This window comes from Cryptomeria japonica, chromosome 3 (assembly GCF_030272615.1).
Source record: "Cryptomeria japonica chromosome 3, Sugi_1.0, whole genome shotgun sequence".
NCBI classification, from domain to species: domain Eukaryota; kingdom Viridiplantae; phylum Streptophyta; class Pinopsida; order Cupressales; family Cupressaceae; genus Cryptomeria; species Cryptomeria japonica.
Genome location: NC_081407.1, coordinates 908,404,284 through 908,431,131, shown reverse-complemented (window position 1 = coordinate 908,431,131; position 26,848 = coordinate 908,404,284). Strand labels below are relative to the sequence as shown.

The 26,848-nt window shown below is 39.8% G+C and overlaps 1 protein-coding gene across 7 annotated transcripts in view; it reads right to left on the bottom strand.

Moving 5' to 3' along the window:
- The window catches only part of LOC131067013 (uncharacterized), a 130,274-nt gene that overhangs the window by 81,415 nt on the left and 22,011 nt on the right, over window positions 1–26,848 (bottom strand). For all 7 annotated transcript variants that reach the window (XM_058001934.2, XM_059217002.1, XM_059217006.1 and 4 more), the window contains exons 3-4: window positions 1,485–1,657; window positions 673–766 (exon numbers count right to left, since the gene is read on the bottom strand). In XM_058001934.2, coding sequence (XP_057857917.2) covers window positions 673–766; window positions 1,485–1,657 — 267 coding nt within the window. The remainder of the gene's footprint in view (window positions 1–672; window positions 767–1,484; window positions 1,658–26,848) is intronic.

Below are 26,848 nucleotides of genomic sequence, written 5' to 3'. Positions count from 1 at the left end.
TGCCCCTAGACCCCATCGGGCACGTTGCACAAAAACCCCCACAAGAGGCACTGCCCCTAGACCCCATCGGGCGCGTTGCACAAAAACCCCCACAAGAGGCACTGCCCCTTGACCCCGTTGGGGGCATTGCCCCCAAACCCCAATGAGGGGAACTACCCCTCAATCTCATTGGGGTCTCCGCTCCCAAATCCCCATTAGCTATTGGAATTTATCAAATAAAAAACTTGATTACAATGAGGGTCACAGGGAAATGCAATATAACTCTTGAGTGTGCCTACTTAGACGTTATTATTGCACAACTTGCCAAAAATCTCTTTAGATGAGATAACTTCTACATATGGCATGGCTAGTGGGAGTGGCATTATAACTCATTTAAAGATGAACTTGTTTTCGGTCTATGGTATGTATTAAATTCTAATTTTGATTTATAAATGATTGAAATTAGTAATATGCTCAACAAATTTAGTAATATGTGTATTTTTGAAGAATAATTTTAAACATTTATGTATATAAAATGTGAAAAAAAAAATTGCCCAGTTATTACTGAGCTTTCCCTGAGTCACAAATTTTCAAAAATTTTGGGTCTGCCGAATTATTGCCAAGTCCGAGTTTTTCAACTATGGTATAGATGAATCATCAGTATTTACATAGAGTTAATGTTTATGTGATTACCTCCCCACACAAGCCATTGTCATAGCAATCATACACAGCTGAACTTGACGTAAACAAAAATGACCCTTCTCCACTCCATTGCATTATTGCTGCCCTGAAAATCATATACTTTCTGTTAGTAATTAATCAAGCAAAGGAATTAAAAACATTAATTATTTGCGGAATGCTATCATTTTAATCCTAAATGATAAACAAAGAAACCTGCATGTAAAATTATTGAATCCAAAAAAGCATTGGAGCAGTACAGATAGAATGACACAAATAATACCAAATAAAAAAATAAAAATAAAAAAGGGGCGAAGAAAATTTAAAGTGGATTGTAACAATTCACCACCGGTACTAGAAGCGACACATAAGAAGTTTACAAGTCGTTAGCATGCCATGAATACTACCCACACACTAAAGGAATTGATGACAAATTGGCAAAGGTGCCATTTGAAAACTTAGACATTTAAGAAAGTCAACTAAAAACATACTTAATCAGAAAGCAAAAGAGCAACATTAGTAGCTATTTTGAAATCATTATCAGAAATGGATGCTCAAAGTGGGTTTAACACCTTCACAGCGATCAAGGAAATCTACTATGTCATAGCCTGAATGTAATCTAATCAATCAAATAATAAAGATCCAATAACATGTTATCAGCTGACAGCCCTTGTATCTTAAGTCTAAGTATCTAAAAAACAAATGAAAAAGCTTAGTTAATGAAACTCACGTGGTAAATATATGACATGCAGAATGCAATAATGTAAATAAAATCAGTAAACTTATCCAGAGAGATTAACTACCTCAATTTTAAGAGAATTAATAACCTGATTTCAGAAGAGTAATCTTCATTTCCAGATGGCGGAGCGCAGAAAATAACAAATGGAAAACGCTTCCTCAATTCAGACCCTCTAATGATTGTTTTAATGCCGAGGCTATGTAGCTCCTCATGATGATTTGTTGTCCTTGTTAGGCCAAATACGTGACAAGATGGGCTCTCCTGCCATGAAGCCTTGTAAGACATTCTATATACTCGATGGAATCAACTTGAAAAGACCTATTTTCATCCTAAAGATTCATTTATCTTATTGATTTAAAGAAAACCACATTAGTCAAAAAAATAACAACAGTATCCATAAAGTTGCAATTTACAAGCAAAGACTAATATCATATGGATTTGAGTACTCACTGACACAAGTCTGATATCATATCATATATTGTGAAGTTGTAAATGTCTATTTTACAACTCATTCACTATAAAGGTATCAAAATAATAGGAAAGATGGAGTCCCTGCAAATTCATCTCCATTTAAGAATCTGCTAATGATATTTGACATGAAATTATACTCTCACAAAGGAAGGCCATGCACGACAAATCAGAAAGGACAACTTGGATATGATCAGAGTTGTTGGATACTTTGCCTTTATAACAATAAACACATCTGCATATCAACTACTAGACATCAAGAACCATCAAAATGTGAGCCCATAGCTGTGTCATATATGATAAATCCAGATGCTGTACAATGCTGTCCAGATCTGAATTTAGGAGAGTTGTCAAAAAATTCAAGAACTAACAAAAAAAATTAGAAGTGTAAAATTTAAATGCAAAACTACAATAAACATTTAAAAATAATCTAAAAAAACAACAATAAATACTTTTTGAGTTTTTCCATCATGTTCCATGCCTTTTCATGTATTATATGTGTGCGCAAGAGTGTGTATGTGTGTTTATTGTTTTGTATCCACCCATATCCATATCATGGATCTAAAAATATTTATCATATTTCATATCCAATACCAGTATCCATGTCAGATACTCCACCTATTCCCATCCAACTCTGCTTACGAAACACTAGAGGTTTGGCCTCCTCAAAGTTTAGAACAGGTCTTCCACCAAAGTACATTCTAATGAAAGAATCAATCTCCTAATGGAACGGCCACAGCCCCACAACCCAACTCCCTCTCCATCAACCCACAATTTCCTGCCAATATTCACTTATAAAACATCTTATTTTTCATTTCATTCACTGTCCATAATCATTTGTGTTTATTGATACTTCTACAGGCGAATGTTCACTTTAACGACCTCGTGGTTCCTTCAAAATCCATATGCAGATATTTATATATGACAATAAAGAAAATACAACTAGTGCTGTTTATAATATTTTGATATTTTCCAAGTCAATGAAAATTAAATCTGCTCCTGGCGGAGTCTCAACATACACTATATCTTTTTCATAAAAGCAAAGTGCATTCTTTGTAAGTTGGTGAGTAGGTGGATAAATAAGAGTGTGTGTGTGTGTGTGTGGGTGTGGGTGGAATGGTGGGGAGGCGTGTGTCTGTAGATCAGTGATTGAGTGGCTGGTTGTGTCATACATGTGTATGGGGGTCTGTGCATGTAGGGGTGTCCTTGTGTGAGTGTGTGCATGTTGTATGTGCGAGCATGCATGTGCATGTGTGTGCAAGCTTGTGTGTGGCTGTGTAGGGGCATGTGTGTGCATGTGTTAGTGTGTGTGTGAACATGAATGTATGTGTGGGTGTCCATTGGTGTGTGGGTGTTTGTGTGAACACATGCACATGTTCCCATCTGTGCATGTGTGCATAAGTGTGAAAAAGTAGACTTACAAAATTCCCAAATCAGATTGGTAAGACTACAATAAACCTTGAAAGGTCAAAGAGAAGAGAAGAAGAAAATCTAATAATAGCATTCTAATTTTATATAGAGACAGTATAATATAGAGAGGGTTCCAAGATAACTAACATTGCCAACTATAGAGTTGGAAATCACCTGCTTTGCAATTTCAACTCTATATTGTGCACTCATTTTAGAATACATTTGTTACTATGTTTTGGGTCTCATTCAGCTTGTTTCATAGACCTGATACACACACCAAGATGTCAAATTGTACCTTCTACTTGACTTGCACCAATTCCAAACTTCAGTTATAGTTTCTACCCACCTAGACTTTAATGCAATCATGATAGTGAGCTTGGTCTTTGTGGTGATCACAGTAGAATCCCCAATCACAAACTCATCTTTGAAGATTAAAACTCCATTTCCCATGGTCTTTCTTTGTCTTCCAAATGGCCAGTTTAAATCAATTCATGAAGGTGCCTTTGTGCCTCATTCAAAGGTGCTTTCTTCTTCCCATGAACACATACCAGCAGCTTCTTCCATTAAACTGATAGTAACTGTTATCACAAAAGCTTGCACCCTTGATGAGCTATCAACTCAGCAACCTTATGAAAGATGGAAACAACCCCGAAGTGTGGGACCTTGTGCAAGGGGTTGAATCTCCGGAGAAGGCAGGCTTCCTTCTTCAATTAAGTGCAGGTGTTTAAAACTAATTCCTAAGCCCATCCTAACAACTTTCAGAGGTAAAAAGGGAAGAGAGAATGATTGAAATAGAAGGAGGTGATGCACCAATAAGAGATTGTTCCTCTCCCCACCGAGATGACACAAAGAATTAACTGAAAACACCCAAGAAATGCACAAACTTCAATTGCATGAGTGACTCCAATGCATATATGGAGGTTAGAATTCGCTAAGTGTCAAGAAGGGAGAAGGATTCCCACAAGTCACACTCAGAAAACAAGTTAACACAACATATATGGATAGAGAAGCCACAAGACATACACCTATGATGAAGGTAAGAAAACATACACAGCATACATAGGTTGAAAGAAGGCAAGAATGGTGATTTTCAATTCATTATAAGGCCAATGGCCAAACTTATAGTTGCAAAAATGCAAGATAAATACAAGAGAAGTGGGAGAGCATGGAATAGCTCAAGGCAGCAGGGAGAGAACCCTTTACAATGAGGCTTAACAGCCTTTATATAGAAAAAATGGTTACAAGAGTGATCATGACCCCTGCATGTCAATCTGGAGGTGCGGGGAAATGCATGCACCTGACTTGTACATGCAAGCAACCTAGCCATACCCACAAAGGGCAATCCTGAGAAGGTGGATTGACTAACCTTCCAAAGTCAATACTGACATAAGTCACCAAGCATGGCCCTGTATCTCCCTTGATGGAAATCCTGCCAAAACATTTAATGCACCCTTGTGGCTCCACAAAAGAAAGTGCACAAGTCACCAAAGTCGGAGCATTTAAAGCCTTGAGTGTCAATCACGCCATCCGGAAGTGTCGCCAGTCGGAAGGAAGTTCGGAGACTTCGGAAGCTCGGACTCCCGAAGTGAGGAAGACAAGGGAAGGAGCAAGGAACTTCAGAACCTTGGGGTTCCGGAGTTCCGGGAAACTTTAAAAGGCTAAGGAAAGAACTTCGGAACCTCATGGTTCCGGAGTTCCAAGATAGAGAGAGGAAGAGAAGAAAAGGAACTTCAAAACCTCGAGATTCCGGAGTTCCAAAGGAACTAGAGAGAGAAGGCAAAGGGGGAAGGAACTTTGGAACCTCGGGGTTCCGGAGTTCCGGAGAGAAGAAGGGGAAGCGAGGAAGATAACTTCGGAACCTTGGGGTTCTGGAGTTCCGAAGAAAACAAGGAAGAAGGGCTAGGAAGGAACTTCGGAACCTGGGGGTTCCAGAGTTCCGGAGAGAAGAAGGGGAGGGAACTTCGGAACCTCGGGGTTCCTGTCATGTCCCCATCTTTTTGATGCAATTCCCACATTGCATTTGATGAATAAAGACACTTAAAAATTTCTAAGTGTCAAAAGTTAATAAGGAAAAAGTAACTTTTATAAGCCTAAGTTTATTTTTTTAATAAAGACTTACGTTTGAATAAAGTGCTATGCGTACCTTTTAATAAAGTGGCTCAAGTCACTTAAATGACATGGCATGGTGGGACCCTTGTCATTCTTTAAAAGCCTTTAAGCCTTTAAGCTACATGGACCTAAAAGATGCCAAGGAAGATGCTTTTTTAGTTGGATATTCCATTTAGGGTTACACCACTCTTTGGAAAAGGTTATTAGACATTTTGGAGGGAATTGGCATTATGTTATTATTTTATTTCTGATTTTCTCTGCTCTGCATTAGCAGCAGAAATTGCAGGTGTTTGGAGGACGTAAACCCTCAGATCTGCATTGGTAGTGGAGGTGTACCCACTAATTTGCCCACGTGGGACAAGGATGTGCCTTGTCTAGACCCAATGGGAGTCAATTTAGCAACAAAACCAGCCCAGTAATCACCATTAGGTATGATACATCAGTTCTGAGCAGTTTATCTTGAAATTGCAGCATGGGTTCCATAATTGCAGCCGTACCATTCCAGACAGTGTCATACCATTCTAGAAGGATGTGCATCAATTTTAAATTAAATGGAGGGTTCTAACTCCATTTCTCGTGCTTGATCTCATTGCTGAGATTAGAAAGGGTAGTGTGGAAGAAATCACAGTCCACTGACTAGATTTGTGATCCGGGTGAGCAAAACAACGGGAAAAGAAGGTCAAAATTGTATAATTTTGCCTGGCAAAGGTTGGATTTCCAGCTGTTAATTGGGTTCTTGCCCAATTTGTTATTGGTAATTCATCTTATGGCAGAATAAGCAGATTGGATCCATTGATCTGCTCGTACATCATCCTTCTCAGCTTGTATCTATTTTCTAGATAGCAAACCAGCCTCAAACCCTAGCACTGGATCCTTGGTATGTTTTTTGCTTGTACATGTGAATGTTATTTCACTTCTAGATGATTGTAATCTGCTGTCATATAAAAATCAGAAGCCGATCTATTGATTACAGTTCATTTTTATGTTGTTTCTTGTCATATGTTGCAAACCCCATCACCAAAAAACAACACAAAAGAAACAAACTCTTCTGCATCTTATGTCTAGTCTCTAAGAACACCAAAAAGGCTCCAAAATATATTTTATTAAATTAAAATTTAAACAAGGCAGCAAAAGACCTATTTAGGGATCTTTCAGTTCCGGTGTTCCGGGGGACTACGCAAAGGAACTTCGGAAACTCGGGGTTCCGGAGTTCCTTTGAGGGAAGAAAAAAGGACAAGGAACTTCGAAACCTCGGGGTTCGAAGTTCTAGAGGAGGGGGGAGAAAAGCTAAGGAGAGGAGGGGTTAAGCAAGGGAAGAAACTTTAGAACCTCGGGGTTTTGGAGTTCCGAAGAAGGGAAAGGGAAGGGAGAATAACTTCGGAACCTCGAGGTTCCGGAGTTCCAAAGAAACTGGAGAGAAGATAAGGGAAGGAAGGGAACTTCAGAACCTTGGGGTTCCGAGTTCCGGAGCAGGAAAGAAAGCGGCTAAGGCAAAGAACTTCGGAAACTCAGGGTTCTGGAGTTCCGGGGAAGAAGAAAAGGCCAAGGGAGGAACTTCCTCCGAACAAGGCAACACTTCACACTTCATGATTCTTCTCTCCTTGATCAACTGGGGTAGCACTGGTCCATGGAACATATCTTTGATCGGTTCTCACTGATGGACCAACAGTGTCATAAAATGACAATAGTAACCTACAACTGTAAACTCTATAATTTTTACAAAACCTATACTGCCATAATAATTGCTTCTCTTCAAACTATAGCCCTAATCCATTTTCCTCATCCCTTGGAAAAACCTTCACGATCCCTCTACCTGTATTTCTGCAAACAAATGTGCACCATACATTAGAAGGCTCAGATTTGAAGTTTTTATTGATATGCAACACCTTGGCACTAACAAAGGCACTCTCTCGAGCTCTATCATCTATTTTAATGTTAAGGTCTAAACATGCCAAACAGGGGCCTAACAGAGGTACGCTCCCAAGCTATCATAACACTTTTTCTTGTCGCCTTCCTACAGCTATTTAGTAAGAAACTCCCTTGGTTTACAACCAATTTTTTTGTTTTTGGACTTTCCCTTTAAACTTCCCAATGTTTATTATTTGGTCATTGTATCATACAGTTTGCAATAGTCTTTGCTAAATAGGAATTTTGACAATCAATTTGCACGCAATTTGTTTTTGGCTTGTTGAGTTTTAACGTGTAATGAACCAAATGACAACTATTGTAACGTTTTTACACATCACCCCATCGCAAATGGGGACCCCCACTTTTCGCTTGTTCGCATAGGTGTTTTGCTTAGTTTGTGTAGCCTGGCAATAGTTTTGTCTCCTAGCTCTTAAGGAAGGTGGTGTCTTGTCAATCCGAAAAGAAAAGTTGATCAATCCTTGAAGTGAATAAGAGTGTGAAAACTTGTCCTTTGAGTTGGATAGATAGAGTCAAGAAATTCACTAAGTCTTAGGTTAGGAATGGGTAAGTTGAATCATGAATTCCAAGCCCGAGATAGGAACTGAATGTGCAATCCACCATCTAGACTAGGAAAATTCCCTGTATTAAGATTAGAAACGTGCAAATGTTCCAAGAAATGAAAACGAAAGTTTGTTCTTAAGCGTGACTCAAGTCAGGAATTCCTAGGTTGACATGTGGAGTGAGGAAATTTTCCAAGAATTGATTCTCAAAGACAAAATCTATGTTTGAAGTATGGAAATCTGGAATTGGAATGTGGAATTCCTTGTCAAGACAACATTCGAAGATGAGAAATGGGGTGAGATAATGGAAATTCAATTGATAGATTATGGAATTTAAAAATGTTGTCAAGGAAAGTTGTCAAGAAAATGAAGAAATTTCCAAGGTTTGAGAGAAGAATGAAAAATGAAAGTGGGGTTTTGTCCATGATAAGGAAATGAAATTTGAAAATGAAAAGTGTTGATTACAAGGGGCAAAATGGTGGTGTTGGTGTACATTTTATCATATACTGAACATTTAGAATAAAATATCTAAGGATACTCTATCCTCTCCTAAACAAAATCACTACTTGTGCCAAGATTGCGAGAAAGACCACAAGGCGACTCCAAGGTCTATATGTGCAAACGAGCGACTTTATGTGGATAGCTTCTTGGGTATTTGTTGTGCGTTGCACACACTCTCTGTCGCCGACAGGGTCCCCTTTCCTTTTTTGGGCCTTTCGCCTTCGTCCTGCTGAGTTCCGCGCAGAGTGTCTCGCGTCCTTTTGAGCGAGCCCGTAATCGGTCCGTGGACGATGATGTTTTGATCAGAGGAGCTTGTGAATCCGTGAGATCAGTTGAGCCTTCAGGCATGAATTCCAAGAGATCGTCTAAGCTTGTAAAATCGCCTGAGATAGGCGTAGGATGATAGAAACTGGCGAAGTCCGCCAGGTAAAAGGATAAAGCGTCTAAAGATCGCATGAGGACCCAAAGACGCCGATTTTCGCATGAGGACCCAAAGACGCCGATTTTCGCATGAGGATATAGGAGAGATAAGAGGGTGCAGAAGTGTAAATTTTCAAAACCTCCTCCGTATCCTAAAACTCACACTAAAGGGGAGAGATTACATGATGTTTTGAGAGTTTGCAGGATTGATGAAAATGGCGATCTTCGCCAGCTGGAAGGTAAAAGGGTGAAAACCTTGCAAAGTGCCCCAAATCGCCGAAGTTGGCAAAATCCACCCAAGTGTCGAAGTTCGCGATGTAGAAAGGAAAAATGTGTGGAAAGTTAAAGTTTGAGAAAGCTCTCCAAAGGCTGAAATTCGCATTCCAAAGGGATAGTGCGAAAGGTTAAAAGTTTTAAACCACCTTCGAATCTCCGAAATCCGCATTCAAGTGGTAAGTAATGCATATAAAGTTTTCAAGCGCCCTAAAATCGCCGAAAAGCGCGAATTGGAGGGCAAGTGCAAAAGTTGAAAGTTGGCAAAATGCAATTAAACCCCAAAATTCGCATTTTAAGGTGAAAACGCAAAAAGGTAACAAGTTTGCAAAGTAAGCGAAAACGCCAAAGTTAGCAAAATGCCTTCAAAGTCCAAAGTTTGCAAAACCTCTAAAAGTGCCGAAGTTTTCAAAATGGGACAAAACCCCGAAAAGGGCATTGTTAGTTAAAAGTGCGAAGTTTAAAAAGTACCTCAAAATGCCGAACTTAGTTAAAACGCCGAAAATCACATTTTAAGGTGAAAATGCGAAAAGGTTTGAAAGTTTGCAAAATGGCCCAAATCGTCGAAGTTGGCAAAATGGCCCAAATCGCCATAGTTTGAAAACACATTCCAAATTCCCGAAGCTCGCATTTTGGAGGGCGAATGTAAAAGATTAAAAAGTTGACAAAGTGCCCCAAAATGCCAAAATTGGCAAAGACTCTCAAAACGCCGAAAATCGCGATTTGGGGGTGAAGCAAAGGTTTTAAAAAGAAAAAGTTTTCAATGCACTTCAAAACGCCGAAGTTCAGAAGCTAACAGCAAAGCGCGGAAAGTACGAAGTTTGCAATATGCCTCCAAAGCCCGAAGTTTGCATGTCAAAGTAGATCGCGATTTTCACAGTTTGCAAAACCCCCGAGAATCCCGCAAATCACGTTATGGGGTAAATATGAAAGAAATTTTAAAGTTTTAAGACCTTGCAAAACTCCCCAATTCACCAAAAGTTGCCATCCACGCTTGAGGAAGAACCGCAAAGTTTGAAGTTCGGAAACCCTTCCCCAATTTTCCGAAATTCGCCCATAACGGCGTGAGTGTTGAAGCGCGAGGTTTGAACAGGCATTCCAAACTCCCAAAGTTTGGCAGAATTCACATGGAGGTTTGAAGATTCTTCAGAAATCATCCAAGTTCAATCGCCATCCTAACCAAAGTAATAAAATTGCTAAGTCTGAATGTAAAACTGCATGTTCTGTTCAAACCAAGGGCGCGAAAATTTGAATAGCGAGTTAACCGTTAAAATTCAAATCACAGACCCTCCCATCCAAAATTTGGAATTTATTCTTGCAAGGCAAGTTGTGCGCATTCACGCCATTCATTTTTTGGCAAGTGTGGTTCACCTCTCTCAAAATCATTCGAAATATAGGCAAAATCGGATAGATGTATGTGCAAAGCAAATTGAACTGATTAAATCTGAAACCGCATCTTTTTCCGTTTATAACACATCAGGAGCAATTGAAATTAGAGTCTGTTCCTAAGAATCAGCTAGAAAACGCATTTTCAGACTTGGGAAAATGTTAAAGCATCGTCCATTCTAAGTATAAATTCGCAATCGAAAAGCTTCATAAATATTCATGTTTAAATCAATCAAGCTTTTAGCTAAGCTGTTATGTTGTTCTTTAAATTTTGGTTTTTGAATTGATCCTTGTATGCTGGCATATCCTTTATCTAACCCACTTTACTTCCTTTATATCGCCTCATAATCTGCGTCCGACTGTGCAGGACAAATGCCTAAATCAGCAGTAGAATCATCAAAGACACCTACTGCAGCCGAGACGTCACGAGCATCCAAGTCAAATATCCCTCGCAGAGTCGAAAAGATAAAGTATTAGTATCAAAGAGGGGGACTGAGGGAATCGAAAGTTTAGAGTGTTTGGGAGAATGTCGGTGATACTGACTTGGGCCATATTGATATTCAAGATTTCAGAAACCGAGTCTTCTCCCCTAATGCCTATGGCAGGCCTAGGCGGATGATGGAAAGCGGCATTGCCCAGGCAGCAGGATCCCCCGGCAATACAAAACTATGAGCTAGTAGTAGAGGCTGCCCAACATTACCAACCAAGCTCCAGATTGGTGCTCCTCGAGAACATGGTCCTCGCTAACTTCACTCCTGAGGCCATTGGTGACGCATTTGACATTCCCTTCCCGAACAACCCCATAGCAACAACTATAAATGAAGCGCAGGGAGCGTATAATGTAAACCCTGCCAAATGCATAACACTGATAAATGAAGAGTGGTACAAGGAGAGAAGACCTCCAAGCGTCAGGATTGGGAAAAAGACCCCTAGAAGCGACTTTCACAACGAGCATGGGGACATGGTCACATTGCTCAACAAGATTATGGGACTTCCCCAATCCAATTACTTTGAAGAATGGATGTTTTACTTCACAGAACAGGTCTTCGCTGGGAAATCCAAGTTTGACTGGGCCCAAATCATAAGCGACATCATCCACACCCAATTGATCGAACTTGAGGCAAAGAAATACTTCACTATGACCTCCTATTTGGTCTACATGTTTGCCAAGAACCAACCGCTGTCGGGTTTGATCATGAAAGGTGAAATTGGGAATGGACCTAATCAGGTGAAAGTATACGATTGTTATCCACAGCTACACTATCAAGACATAGCTCAAAGAGAAAAGAGCAGCCCTGCCTATGCAGTTGGTCAATATGAGGGCATCAATGACGCCTTCACAATGCGCCTAGTCAGGCTGATGCAAGGACGACTACACATAAGGTTTCAAAGCAAGCTACTATTCTAGTACAGAGGTATGGGGCTTGGTTCATCCAATTCCCAAGGTTCTCCTACATCCGGATAGCTGGCTTTGAGGGTGCTCCTTTCCGACTTTCACGGTACCCAACCGACAAGATAGTTCTCCTGGAAGTCGCAAGGCAGTCACATCCGGCAAGCAACTTACTCAAAGACAGGAAGCGATCTGGATTCGCATTCCCTATGATCATAGGCAACCAGGATGTCCATCTAAAGAATCCATCCCAAGCGGAGGAATCCTTTGCAAAGCTGGCCTCCTATGGCCTACAAGAGCATTTTCCAAGGAAATGCTTCGATCACGACAATCTAGCAAAGAGGGCCTATGGCAGGTGATACAAAGCAAAATAGTCAGTTGAAGATTATTGGAAGAACTGCTCTGATGACTATGAGGTCCCAAGGCGCGAATGTTCGAGGCTGAGTGTGCAGCAAATGCGACTCTATGAATACCGTCAGGTCCCAGATCAACTCACAGATTCAGGAAATTGTCTACAAGTCCAGGAATTTGAGGCATTAAGACATCTTTTGCCAGGCATCGATTGGTCACAAGATCCAATCACTAATTTCGAGGCGGTTATGGCAGCCCCAGGAAGATATACTGACCAATGTTTGCACCAGCAGATTGGGCGACTGATACATGAGGGAGTCCAGTTCACCTACCACTTGATGGGTAACCTTGATTCTCAGTCTTTCGAAGATGAGGGAACTTCCAGTGCACCTAAGGAAGAGGCCGAAAAGCCTGAGAAAAGAAAGAAGGCTAAGGCCAACAAAGGAACTCAGACATCCAAAAGAACAAGAAGGGAAAAGATCCCTATTAGGAGACCGGAGGTCACTTCATCATCAAAGGACCCATGTTCGTCCGATGATGTAGTAGAACTAGATTATATACCTGCTCCGCCTTCCCAGAGTGATATTGACGCATTTGGGGCTGATGATCCTCCTGCACCCGACATGCTAGATGTCGAGCTAAGAGTCATTGAATCAGTCGAACCTGATAACCAAGTTGAGGAAGGAGAGATTCCATCCACTCAGGGGATTGAATTGCATGAACCCACCCAGCAAAGCCGCCATGAATTGCTGCTCCATAATACTACTAAGGATGACTCCACTGTTGAAGGAGAGCAAAGGACAGATGATACCTGCAAGCTCGAAAAGACTGAGGAACAACCATCACATGAAAATACCAGGCAATTGTTCAGTGAGGTGGGAGAGAATTCGACTGCGAGCAAGGAACTTGACACTTCCTCTACTCCTTCTGTAACGGAACAGCTACAAATATGCGATGAGCTGGCTGGAAACATCAGAGGACAGAGTGCCAATTTAACCATAGCATCAGCCCAGACTGTACCTCAAGAATGGTTAATTGCTCGAGCTCAGTGCAAGGCCGCCACCAAGCCACCCATCGATTTAGAGGACATCTTCTCACGTATATACCAAGCTAAGGCCAAGGGGAAGAAAAAGCCCAAGGCATATTCCAAAATAACCAAAGATGAACAAAGGAACCGTACCCTTCATATCACCGCCCCGCCTGTAGACAAGCCAGCAGATCAGATTACACTGGCTGATTATAGCATCACGACTGTCCCCATCGGACGAGCCACTAAGGAACGGGAAAAGGAGGAATTCAAAGATTGAGTATAGAACATGCTCAGGCAACTTGAAGAAATAATAGCTGAAAAGAACATGTATCAAGCTCGTGTTGAGCAGGCCGAGGGGTACATTGATCAACTCCTGAGACCATTGCACAATGCTTCCGCATCCCACATTCCCCCAACAGCATTGGCACAGAGGACCACGACAGAATTTGAAGGAGTACGAGATACTGCAAAGGCCGTCAAAGAATGGATGCAAGGCATTAAAGAAAGAGGAGAGCAAATCTTCAAGGATTTGCGCGAAATGGCCCTCCATAGGGAAGCCATATTATCAAAATGTGTAAGTTGAAGAAAGAATGCTATAACACTCATGAGGCGATGGCTAAGACATTGCCCCTCATTAGGGCTCTATTCTGGACCTGCTCTCAGATCCCTGTTGCCGATACTATCCTAAGTCCTTATAGTGTCAGTACCTTCAAAGACTGGTATTGGACCCTCAGCATTAAGGACGACATGAGGGATAATATCAATAAAATGCATGATAAGTGCGATGACACTTTATCAAATGTGAAGGATCTTGGTGAAAGGATCCTCAAATCCATGGTTCCTAGCTGGAAAAATAGTATGGAGGATAGTGAGGTGCAACGGCAGTGGGAGGACCAGCTCAATCCCAAGGTCGCATACTCCATAGAGGATCTAGATTTTGCTTCTGAGCTTCAAGCAGACATATCATGTTTTGAAAATCACAAGTCATACTGGAGAGAGGAGCTGGAGAATTTAGATAGCCTCCTACAAGGTATCCATTACAAAATGTTCAATCCACCTATGCTGCCAACGACCAAATTATTCAAGTTATGCTTGAGATTTCAGGACTACGTTAGGGTAGAGCGTGCAGCTGATTGGGATATCTGGTGAGAGTATCTGCACGACGAGGTCGAGTTCATCACCGAGGAATCTAGAGCTGGAAAAGAGAAAGTGCTTTCCTAAAGTGCTTTTGAATTTTGAATTTTGAAAAGTGCACTTTTTGGCCAAAGGGTCATATTTGACTTCCAAGTCAACTGTAAACTTAATCTTTGTGTATGTGCACTTTTTGAATTATTTTGGATATGTTTTAATTACCTTTTTTGGGTAGTTATTGCTCCCTGTGGGGTAGTTGCTGATATTTACCCTCCATTTATGGGTATGGGTACCTTTTTGTAAGGATGAATCTGGGCCACCTGTTTAGATTAGATCTTGGCCATTCATTTATTTTTGAAGCCTATTTAAAGGGGGTGGTTTTCCCTCATTTTGTAAGAAGTTCATGGATTGTTGTTGAAGCTCTGGCGAAATTTATAGGATTTAATGCAAAGTTAAGACTGTTTCAATTTCATTGTGAGTGCATGGTCTCCTTCTTCACCAGTTTGAATTATTCAGTTATGTTTCTTTCATTTTCATAGCTTTTTCTAGATAAACATCTGATAGAATCCTCGCTATTCATACCATTAGGGACTGACTAATTGTCTTTCCTTCTGCATGGTTAATCTGAACCTTTCACATGCTTAGTTCGGTTATTGAATACTCATTGAATGAAAGTTAAAGTTCTAATGTTGTGTTTAATAGCATGAAAACTCATTTTTCCCTTGAAGATTGCACTAGATTCATACAAATATTGTGCTTAAATGGCTGGTAATGTTTAATCTAGTTATTTGGAGGTGTTTGTCTATTTTCTGAATATGCTATCTTAGTTAAATAATTTAGACTTTTTGTACCTCTCTTTCCCTATCCCTCTTTTTCCCTTTTTTTTACCAAGAAGAATCCGCAGTCCTGCTGAAATAGTATCATGCAACTGAAACCAATCGATAACGAGACTGTTAAAGTTTTAGGGAACTCATCCAGCAATTATCCATATCACAGTTAGTCCCCTTTGTGTTCCCAGCAAAACACATCAAACCACTGAGCAATCCCGCCGTCAAGACCTGACAATCGAAACCTTGAGGTCATCCCCTTTGATCAAACGAAAAACAGCATTAGGGATTTCCTTATCTCAATAGAGGATAGGATACTCAACGAGTACGTTCTATTCTGCGTTGGTCGGATGAAGTTGCAGGTTCGGCGATTTTAGACCTGTCAACAGTACTGTGTGCTGAAATGCAAGGGGGCCTTATGCTTAACAATTAGTATCATTCACGCACTGGACTTAGGCAAATTTATCAATAAATGCTCTTTGTTTTTGGATTTTCTGATTTGGAATTTCAGAAAAGGATAAAAAGGATAAGGGTTTAGGAATTCTAACTACTGCTAAGTTATTCCTATGAACTCAATAGACGGTAAAGACTGGGTGAAACTGGTAACGACACTTTGTTTCGCCACACTTGGACAACTACGCAAAGTGGATGCAATCTTCTAGGGTTGTGCTTAAAATTTTCACACTTTACGAATAATACCAGCAATTGAACAATATTACTCAAAGTGGAAGTTAAGCATCCACATCAAAAGCTCAGGCTAACTTTACACATTGAATGAAAATCATCCATCCAACAAAAGTATGAGCAAAATTTCACCAATCTAAACTATCAATCGTTCATTCATCTAACGACTCCAAAGCAAATTACTTAAAGCAAGTCTATTCTAAGTGTTGAAGAAAATATGCAACAATGCAACCACTTGATAACAAATAAGACTTCAAAACAATACTGATAATGAACTTTTTATTATCCAAGTAGCTCTACACAACAATTTCATAAATCTCTCCACACTAAAATGAAATGAGTGAATGAGTTTATATAGAATTTCTGAAAACAAATGAATGGCCGAGATCAATCTAAGATCAATGGCCGAGATTAAGACAACCTAACCCTAATTAGAGCTTCCCAAAATAAAATCAATATCCAATGCCCAATGCATGTGAGACAAGTGGCACAAGGTGTTATTTTTTAGGATTGCACCCCCTTCTCCTGTTGAGAAGCAGAAAATTCAATGAAGTTGGACACAATCCGATTAACCTCTTCTATCATGACATGTGGCAGCACGCTGACTCTGAATTCTAATCCCTCCAAATCATTTGCACATACGATTTCCCAATCTAATTCCTGTTTTTGGAAAGCATCTCTGATGGACGAGAGGTTCGATGCCTTAAACAAATTCTGCCTCAAGATTGGTTCAGTGGAGAAGACTTTTTGTGTCTTGGCTTTTAGATTTTCTAACTTCATATCCTTTTCTCTAATAGTTTCTTTTTCAAGTACCTCTACAGCTACAAGGTAAACCTTGTCTTGAATTTCTTTTATCTGCTCTTCTTCTTTATCAACATCTGCCTTCACTTTCTCCAAGACTTCACTATGTGCAACCAATGTCCAATGCCAACTGCTAAAATCATATGCTGCTCCTGCTTCAATTATACTTCTATCAACTACCTCTTGCTTTGACATTCCTTTCAACACTCTAAGGCAGGGAATGATTCTTTCTTGAATGTCCTAAAGATCAGCCCATGCTTCTACCATGCTTGCAATTCTAGAGAGTAGAGAGGAAGTTTGTCCATATGTTAATGCTAAACTTTCCGCAAATGTGGCTGCCTCTTTTCCTGCACTTTCCATCCATGCCTTAGTCTCTTTGGCTGTCACTGCTTCTTCCTCAGAACTTCTAACTGTTTCCTGTGAATTCAAAAGTGGAGGAGCTTTTGGATTTGCTTGATCAAGTGGCTTAGTCGAATGTTGAATATAATCCCTTAGGCGCTCAACTTCTTTCTTATATTCCTTCTTTTTTCCTACTTCTTCGTCCAGTCTTGCCTTCATGGAAGTGTTGACGTGTTTGAAATCGCATGGCTGCAAACTCCATACGGCCAACGCAGAATAGAATAGCCGACTGATTATCCTACTCTCTCTTGAGATAAGGAAGTCTCTAATGCTGTTTTCTAAGTTTGATCAAAGGAGACTACCTCAAGGTTTCTTTTGTCAGGTCTTGAATGCGGGATCTCTCAGTGGCTTGATGTGTTTTTGCTGGAAACACAAGGGGACTTACGATTTGCAACAAGCTAGTCTGCTGTGATTCTCGAATTACGCAATAAAGAGCAAAAGTAAAGGTTTAGGAGATCTAAAACTAACAACACAGGTATGCGAGTAGACGGATTCCACATAACCAATTCCTGCTTGGCCAAAATAGCTCACAACCTTGCAGGAACGGTGTAATCTTCAAAGGGACTTGGAAGATTTTCAGACTGGAGACGCACGGCTAAGCACCCAATTCTGGCGCAACTCAGACGAACACCTGCAATTGAAGTAAGCACAATCGAAGGCTCAGTTTAACCACACAAAAGGATACACAATCAATATATCCTCAGTGGTATGAGCCCGAATCTATCAAATTCCTGCACACCCAAAATAGAAAGATCTATCTAAAATGCTCAGAGAAACCATGCAAACAGGATGAAAACAAGACAATAAACACCAAATCAATGTTTATATATTGATTTCAACTGCCTATTACAACAATTTCTGCAGCATCTCTATGCTACTGCTAAGATCTAACCTATTCTAACTCTAAAATCTAACTATCTAACCATCTAACTATCTAACAATCTAACCCTTTACAAAAGAAAGGCCTCTGCCTTTTATAGATATTGCAATTTTGAACCGAAGGCTAGGATGGACTGCATCCAAGGGCCCTGATCCGTCTTCCAGAAGCTGACAGCTTTAACCCATGCCTAATTAATTCTCAGTTATCCAACCAGCAACTATCTCAACTACTTGCCACTATTTGGCTTTAATTCAGGTCTATCCAATCTTCTTGGTGGTTGGGAATAGTTATCCACAAAAATATCTTGCACGGGACCCATAGGCAGTTTACAATAAAGCAATTTCAGCTTTAAAACTGAATTTCTGGACTTAAATCCAGCTGTGTGCTTTTTTGAGAATGCATAAACTTGCAGCATTCAGAGTGTTCTTAGGTCTGTGGTCCCGGTGGTGGACTTCATCTTTGTTCAGCGACACGGTTCCCAATGTTTGGTTGCTCTTGCGCTCCTGTATCTTTTCTTTTTCCAGTCTTCAGCCCCTGGCCTTGAATTGCGATCCTTCCTCGATTTGCGTTTCAGGTCTTTCTCCTGGTTCTTCGATGACGACCTGCGATCAACCAATTTCATTTCATTAAATCAATTTGAAAAATTAACTAATTTAATTTTAACAAACATTAAATTTAATTACGACGTCTGGCTTGAGAAGCTCTTTGTGAGATGTATCTTGAAAATGCTTCTCTTTTCTCTTCGATTGTGAAATCTGATCCTTGGTCTTTTACTTCTGCGTGATTTTACCTTAGGAGTCTTGGGCGTTTTGAATGGGTTTATGGCCCTTTGAAAACTTCTTATAGCACGATTCTGGAGGTTTGAAGAGCTTCTGCAAATTTTAAAACTCTAACTCTCATGCTTTTCTGGTGAATTTCGGAGAACTTAGACACTATTTTGCAATTTTCAAAAACTTCGGACCCTTTGGCTAGTTTGGAATTTCGCGACTTTTAACCTTCTAGCGAATTTAGGAGCGCTTGGGGTTTTGGAGACTTAGGCTTTTGGCGAGTTGAAAGACTTTCGAACTTTTAAACATGCTTCGCAATAAACTTTGGGCCCTATGACGCCTCTGTTCGCAAGCTTCCGCCTTTTCGAATTTCGGAGCTAAAGTATGATCTTGCAGATTTCCGGGCTTTTGAACCTTTTTACAAATTCGCCAAAACTTGAAATTTCGCAGGTATGGTCCAAAATTGAAGTTTTAAGGTGATTTTCAGACCACTTGGAAATCTTGCGCACCTCCTTTTTTAAAAAAAACTTCGGACCTAAAGCGTCTTTGCAATTTTGGAGAACTTCGGACCGCAAGGCACATTTCACGATTTTTAAATGAACTTCGGAGTTTTCAGACGTTAAACGTCTTTTGGCGAATTTACCCAGATTTCGGACCTATAAACGCGTTTGGAAATTTCGCGATTTTAATGCCAAATTCGGAGGTAGGGTCCGAAATTGGGCGTTTTAAGTGAAATTCGGACCACAGGGGTCTTTTGCAAATTTAAGGTAAATTTCGGACCTAAAGGCACTTTTGGCAAGTTAAGTGAATTTCGGACCTCCAGCTAGTTTTGTCAACTTTTTCACTTTTTGGCCCAGGGTTCGAAATTGGACAACTTAAGTGATTTTCGGACCACTTGGAAATCTTCGCAACTTTTGAACTTTTTCACATTTTAGCCCCGAGGTCCGAAATTGGGCATTTTGGGCGATTTTAAACGTTTTCTCAAGAAGTGCGAGCTTGGGCACTTGGGCAAGTTTGTGAAGATCTCCCCGGAGGATCATTTAATGGAATATAACATTTAAGTATTCTTATACTTTAAGTTATATTCCATATATACTTTCAGGATGTTTGAGAGTGGTTTCGGCCCTCCAGGAGTTATATTGCAAATTCTAGTTTTTGGAGGTTTCCTCAGTTTTTCAGAGTTAGTCAAATTTCAGGATCAGGACATTCCAAACTTAGCCAAATTTCAGGATCAGGAAATTCCAGACTCAGCCAAATTTCAGGATAGGACAGAAAGGCACAAACTGGGGGGTTCCTGTCCAAGACAGGGATGGGTGTGCGATTCGCACAACAGGAAGCAACTGAATTATCCAAATCTTCAGTTTCCTGCTTCTTGGTAGTTGGTCCCAAATTGAATGTAGTGATTTCATATTCATGAGAAGCAATATCTCCTTTTGCCTTATCTACCTTTGGTACAACAATCTGCATTGTCCTGTAGCCGGCTTCATCTCTCTGGATGGTGGAAAATCTTCTAGTTGGCTTCTTTACTGCAGTTTGCTCTAACTTGGCCAAGAAATCAGCCATGTCATCTTCTTCTTGTTCTTCTACTACTTGTGTCTTTATTTTCGACCACTCTCTCAACCAATCAAGAACTATGGGCTGCTCAATGCCTTCCACTTCCTGATTTACCTTTTCACACATGATATCCCAAAGGGAGGAAATCATTCCTTCTTGAAATTCACCTTCCTCAACATTTGTATCATTGTCTGACTCTAATACTTTTGCGCCAGTAGGAGACAGGGGTTGCTCATCCTCTTGATGTACTAACTCTGCATTTGCTTCATGAACCGAGGAAGGAATTTCCATCTCTGCCAACGACTAATCAATGGCTAATATATCTATGTTTGTTGATGTGGCAGAATGAGATGGTTCCAACCTTTGCTTCTTATGAGCAGGTCCTTCAGTCACAATTAGATTCCCTTTTGCTTTTGTACTTTCAATTGGTTTGGCACGTTGGGATGCCTCAGCGTTTGAAGAATATTCTTTTGTCTTATCCATCAAGTCATATATCAAGGTTAAGTTTTTCCTTCTTAGCTTATGAACTTGTTGATCAACCCACCAATAGGAATAGTTGTCAATTGGCCGCATCAAGGAGGTCAAGTCAGCATGCTCCAGCTTTGACCACTTGATAGGAGGAAGAGGTGCATCTTTGTCAAAGTGTGGCTGAGTGTATTCTTCATTTTCTTCTACTTGATCGAGCACAGGGAAAAATTCAGTTATCCTAATCAAGCTTACTAGCAGCCTAGAACATAGCCTTTTCCTGATATCAAATTCCTCTGCAGCATTAGCCCAAAAATCTTCTATGTCCACTCTATGTCTGAATCTTTCTCCATTCACTGATCCAATATTGTTGTGAGGATCATGGTTAACTCTGGACCGATAGAATGTAAAGGGATACCACTGCATCTCTAGCCTGGCACTTTCAGCTGCCTGTGCTGTCGGACAAGACTCCTCCATATTTCCAATAAAGAATGGAAAGGTAATTGTTGCCTTCTGACTTATTCTTTTGAAGCTCTAATATGTTTCAAGTTGCCAAAGAACTTCAAGTAGAACCATCCCGTTGGTTGGGTAGATTGGAAGTCGGTAAGGATGACCGTCAAAACGTTGGACTCTTATGTATGTAAATTTTGGAAACTGGATAAACCAGGATCCATACTTGTTGATTAAACTTTTGGCTTCAAGAGATAACCTCTGGTGAGTTCCTCCTTGTACATAAGGAATGCATCATGGGCTCGATAACTCTTTTCCTGAAGCTGCAGCTGCGGGTCACAATCATAAGATCTAAATTCACCTTCACCATTACCAACCACGCCACTATAAATCAGCCTGGAATATCTATAAGTACTAGCCAACAGGTATATAATGTAGGAGCTCATGTAGAATCACTTTGTCCTCTCCACATTTATCAACTGTTCATGAAAGTTGTTGCTGATTATGCGAGACCAATTGAACATCCTGACTCCCCAGGTAATTTCATCTATGAAGTAATACATCCATGTCTCAGATGGCCCACTCTTAGGGCTGCCCGTTACTCTATTCAGCAATAAGATAATATCACCATATTCCTCCTTGAAGTATGGGCGTAGCAAGATCTTTGGCACTTTCCCTTGGGGTCTTTTCTTTTCCAACCATGATTTGTTAACATTTGCCGCACAGAGTTCAAATTGGGCATCATAAATCTTTTGGGTATCTTCTTTGGTCTTGTAGGAGGTTTTATTGTAGTTTGGAATTCCAAACGTTTCTTGAATGGATAGCTCTTGATCTCTCTTGACTGTGCATTGTAGTGTCTCAACCATCAGCTTGGCCCATTGTTTAACCAGAGGAAATCCGGCTGCTTGGACGATGCCATTTCTCATCATCCGGCAGGCAATGGGTGTCGGCAGGTGTCCATCATGATCGTCCATACTCTTTTTGAATTCTTCTAAATCCACACGTCCAAGGTCAGTGTCTGTGATATTCTTCCATTTAGATTTGATCTTGGATTCTGGTTCTACTCCTTTACTGGTAAAATTCATTGGTGCTTTTCTAAAAGGTATTGTCTTGGTGGTCATCAACCTGCAAAACACATGAAAACTTAATATTACTTTCAAGATTTTAAGTCTGATTTTATACCCTTTTATCTGAAAAATGCACTTTCAGCCTGTTTAAAGGTTAAACTTCTGCGAAAAAGCAGACTGAAAGTGAAATTGATAAAATTGAGAGAAATAAGATAGAATAATAGAATCATTCAGTCAAAAATTTAATTTTGAGTCTTAAAAACTGATCTTTGTGACTAAAATTCACCTTCAATTCTAAAAATCTGTCTTAATATCAGAAAAATAACACTTAATTTCTTGACTTCCAACACTTGAAGAATTTTACTTCTTCAAAAATTCTCTAATTCTTCTTCAAAATTTCTCTTCAAGAAATCAATTTTCACAAAATTTGAGAGAAAATTGTTCTCCAAATTCTCAACCTGAATAATGAATTTGAAAGTGACTGGTTGAAAATATATAGAGTTTAAGGTTTTTAGACTTTCCTAAATGGAAAGTTTTATTTCTCTCTCAAATTCAACCTTAACTAAGGAATCCTCTAGAACTTTCTTTTAAATTGAATTTTCTTGAATTTTTTATAATATTTCCAAGTGTTGAAATTATTTTTATTTTCTCTTTCAAAAATAATTCAAAGTGTTGGAAAATATTAAAAAAATTCATGTGTCACAATTTATTTTCCAACCCATTCGTTGATTGACCCTTGATTTAATGTGCAATTTTCTGTCAAAATTATTTTCTCTAGCCATTTTTCATCTTTCACCATGGCAAGTTGATTTAAATGTCTAATCTCCAAGTCTTGGGCGAATTTTTATGTCTGGCTTAGGCATTCCATTTATGCCTGGACAAATTTGGAATGTCTAAGTCTTGCCAACTTGTGTTTGATTGAACTTCCAAAGTGTTTGGACAATTTATTTTGGCAAAATTTTATTTTCCTCTTAACATGTCTTCATTGTGAATGTCTTGCCAGAGAGGGCGAACCTTGATCATGTCTAGCCAAGGGCGAACTTGGAAATTGCTTCCATGTCAAAATTATTATTCCTCTCATCCATTTTACTTCACTAAGGCAAACTTGGAGAGCTTTTAGACAATTCTTTTTATTTTTCTTTCCAAACAATTCTCTTCAATGGCGAATTTTGATAGGCTTGCTTTATTCATTCATGTCTTGCTTTCTCCATGGCGGACTTCGAAGAGCCTTAGCCAACTTTGTTTACTTTGCTTTTGGCGGACTTGGAAGTTAACATGCTTGCCAACTTATAATGTTTGCCTTACATCTTCAGTTTGTCCACCTTCTCATGTGTCCATGGCGGACTTGGCATGCTTTATGCCAACTTGATTTAGGAAGGCGGAGTTCACTCATGTTCACTCATGTTAGGACTTGTTGCTTTATTCCTCCAAGGCGGACTTGGAAGTTTCTTGGATAGGGCAGAGTTGGAAGACTATGTGCCATCCTTGCTTGCGCTTTAATTCTTTCCATGTGGCGGACTTGGAGTGAGTTGTGCCATGCTTTTATTACCCAACCTAGGCGGATTTTATACATGTTATGCCAAGTTCAACTTGCCTAGGCGGACTTTGGATGTCTTTAGCCAAGGGCGGACTTTGCATCGCCTTGGACATTGTTGCTTATGCCTTGGCGAACTCGGCATGTGTTTGGACAATCTTCCAAGGCGGACTCCATGTGTCTCATGTGCCACTTAGATTTCCTTAGTTGTTGTTCATCATGCTAACTACAGGTCGGAGTTTAGTTAATCTTGCCATGGGTTAGTTGGCTGAAGGTAGGAGTTTAGCATGTGTCGGACAACTTCACTTGTGCATGAGGCGAACTTTGAAGATGCTTGGACATGTATGCTTGAAAGAGATTCATCTTCTCTTTGTCATGTCAACTTGGAAGACTCCGTGCCTAGGTGGACTTTGAAGAGTCTTAGCGATCTTAGACAAGGCGGACCTTGATGTGTCTTGGACATGCTTCCACTTCATGTTGTCATCTTTTCTCAACCTTGGCGGATTATGAAGTTGTGCCATCCTTGTTTGCTTAACCAAAGGTAGGCGTTTAATTAACCCCTACCATGAGTTGGCTAACTAAAGGTAGGAGTTTGTCGTGTGTCTTCCAACTTTGCTTCTTGCCTTGGGCGAACTTGAGAGGTCTCTAGCCATATATGCTTGGGCAGACTTCATGCTTTGTTTGCCATCTTCCAAACTTCTAGACATTCTTTCTCTACCATTCTTCCCTTGGGCAAATTTTATCTAGACAGTTATTTTTCACACTTATTCAAACTGTCATGTCCATCTCTAACCTGCCATGTTCATACCTGAATCTTCTGGAACAAAAGCCTAATTAGGGTTTCCATCTTGCTTTTTACCCTTAGAAATCTAGTTTTCAAATTCTGAGAACATGAGTAGCAATAATATGGCTTGAGGATCAAAACCCTGCTTTTTGCACTTGGAGGCAAAAACTTACAAATCTGAAGACATGGGTAGTAATGATATGGCCTAAAAAATAAAAACCCTAATTTCAAAAAAAAGCGAGAAAAACAAAGTCCTTTTTATACTTAGAGACAAGATTTTCAAATTCAGACAAAATGCTCACTGACCAACTGACCTGAGGGACAAAACCCAGGTTCTACTTTCAAAAAAGAAAAAAAAAAGAAAAAAGCAAAGCCAAAAACGCTACTTCCCGGAATGTGCCCAAAGTGCCAAAAACAAAACTTTTTATTTTTAGAAAAAGCAAAAAAGCAACATTCCTAAAAATAGAAAGTTGTCAAAAATGACTCAAAGCAATTGCAATCCTCGTCCTTTAGACTTTCTAAACACTTTGACAACGTTCAAACATGATTCTAAGCAAGACTTCTCAACTTGGCTCGGGATGACTTCAGAAACTCTAACTCAAAACTCTCCAAAACCAAAACTTATGAAATTGCAAAGCGAGGGCAAAAACCCTAAAAAGCAAAAGCAAGGGCTCCCCATCTGCGATGGGGCAATGTCTGAAATAGGTCACAACAGGTGGAAAATTCTAGGTTTGAGATAAGGAATTCCAAAATCCACGACAAAGCAAAATCTGTGACCAAAGAAAATCTGCAACAAAGCAAAATTCGCGACCAAGCAAATTCTGTGTTCAAGGAAAATCCACGACAAAGCAAAATTTGCGACCAAGGGAAATCCACGACAAAGCAAAATCTGTGACCAAGGGAAATCCACAATCAAGCAAAATATGCGACCAAGCAAAATCCGCAACAAAACAAAATCCGTGATCAAGGAAAATCCACGAAAAAAGTGAAGGGATGAAAAAGAAATTGAAAATTCAATTTTTTCCATGTCATTGAAAAATCCACGAATAAGTGCATGGCTTTGGATTTTTCCATGACTAGGGAAAATCCTCAAAAAATGTTTGAGCAAGTAAATTTTTCCATGACTCGTGGAAATCCACCAAAAATTCATCCATAAGTCATGAAATCACGAAATAATTTTGGCATGTGAAATTTTCCATGGAGTCTTTGTTCATGTTTGTTTCACAATGATTTGAATGCAAGAGCTTTTACTCCCAGATTTTGTCATGATTAACTTAATGTTTCATCTTAAATCATAATTTAAGTCGTCCTCTCCATTTCGTGAAGTTTTCTTTTCAAGTTTCATGCAAGGAGATGGATGAAATGATGGTGAACACAGAGAACTTCACAAAATGAAGGACTTCACCAAATGGAGAGGACAACATTTGCAAGGACAAGCTCAAGAACTTCAAAGAGGATGCACAGAAACAATCCAAGGGCTGAAGGAACTCAACCGTGCTGATGAAGAACTCAACAATACAAGACAAGATCCACATTTCACATTGCAATTACAACATGTGTGATTGCTCTACAACATCAAAGATTCATAATTCATCAAGAGGATCAAGGCATATAAGGTGTTCCAAGACATCATTTTTAACCATCAATCTTAGAGCTGTTAGATCTGGTCACACTCTTTCTTTCCTCCTGGTTTTACTTGGTGCCACTTTTCCCCATCCCTCTGCCTCCATCATTTCTGAATCGAAGGGGGGAAGAACATATGTGCTAGCATCTCCGCTCAATTCATTACCCTCACAGTCAAACAAACCACTTCTAGAGCCTACTAACCATGATGTATCTGATAGGTCAGAGGATTGTACATACCAAGGTGGGATATGTTCCACAATAGCTAATGAAAGGTCTAGTTCTTGGCCTTTTGGGGGTGGTTCTTTTAGCATTATTCCTTTAGGTTTTGTTTCTTTAGTAGCAATATAAGAGTATTCAAGAGCTTTTTTTAGTCAATTTCCTTCTTTATTTAATCCTCTCAATTTGTCTAAGACTAGTTCTTGAGTATTTTTTGCTCAAGGCAAGGCACTAGAGGGATCTTGTCTTTGATAAGAAAACTACACAATATTAAATTCACCATTTGGATTGTCATTTTGCATTAGGTCTTGATTATTTGCCTGTTTATCATCTTGATATTCAACAATGGATGCTCCAGACTCCAGTTCATTGGGGCTTGCAGTCATGGTAACCTCCATATTCTCGAATCTCACCAACTTGTTTTTCTAGAGGAGCATCAACATTTTTACCATTACTTTCCT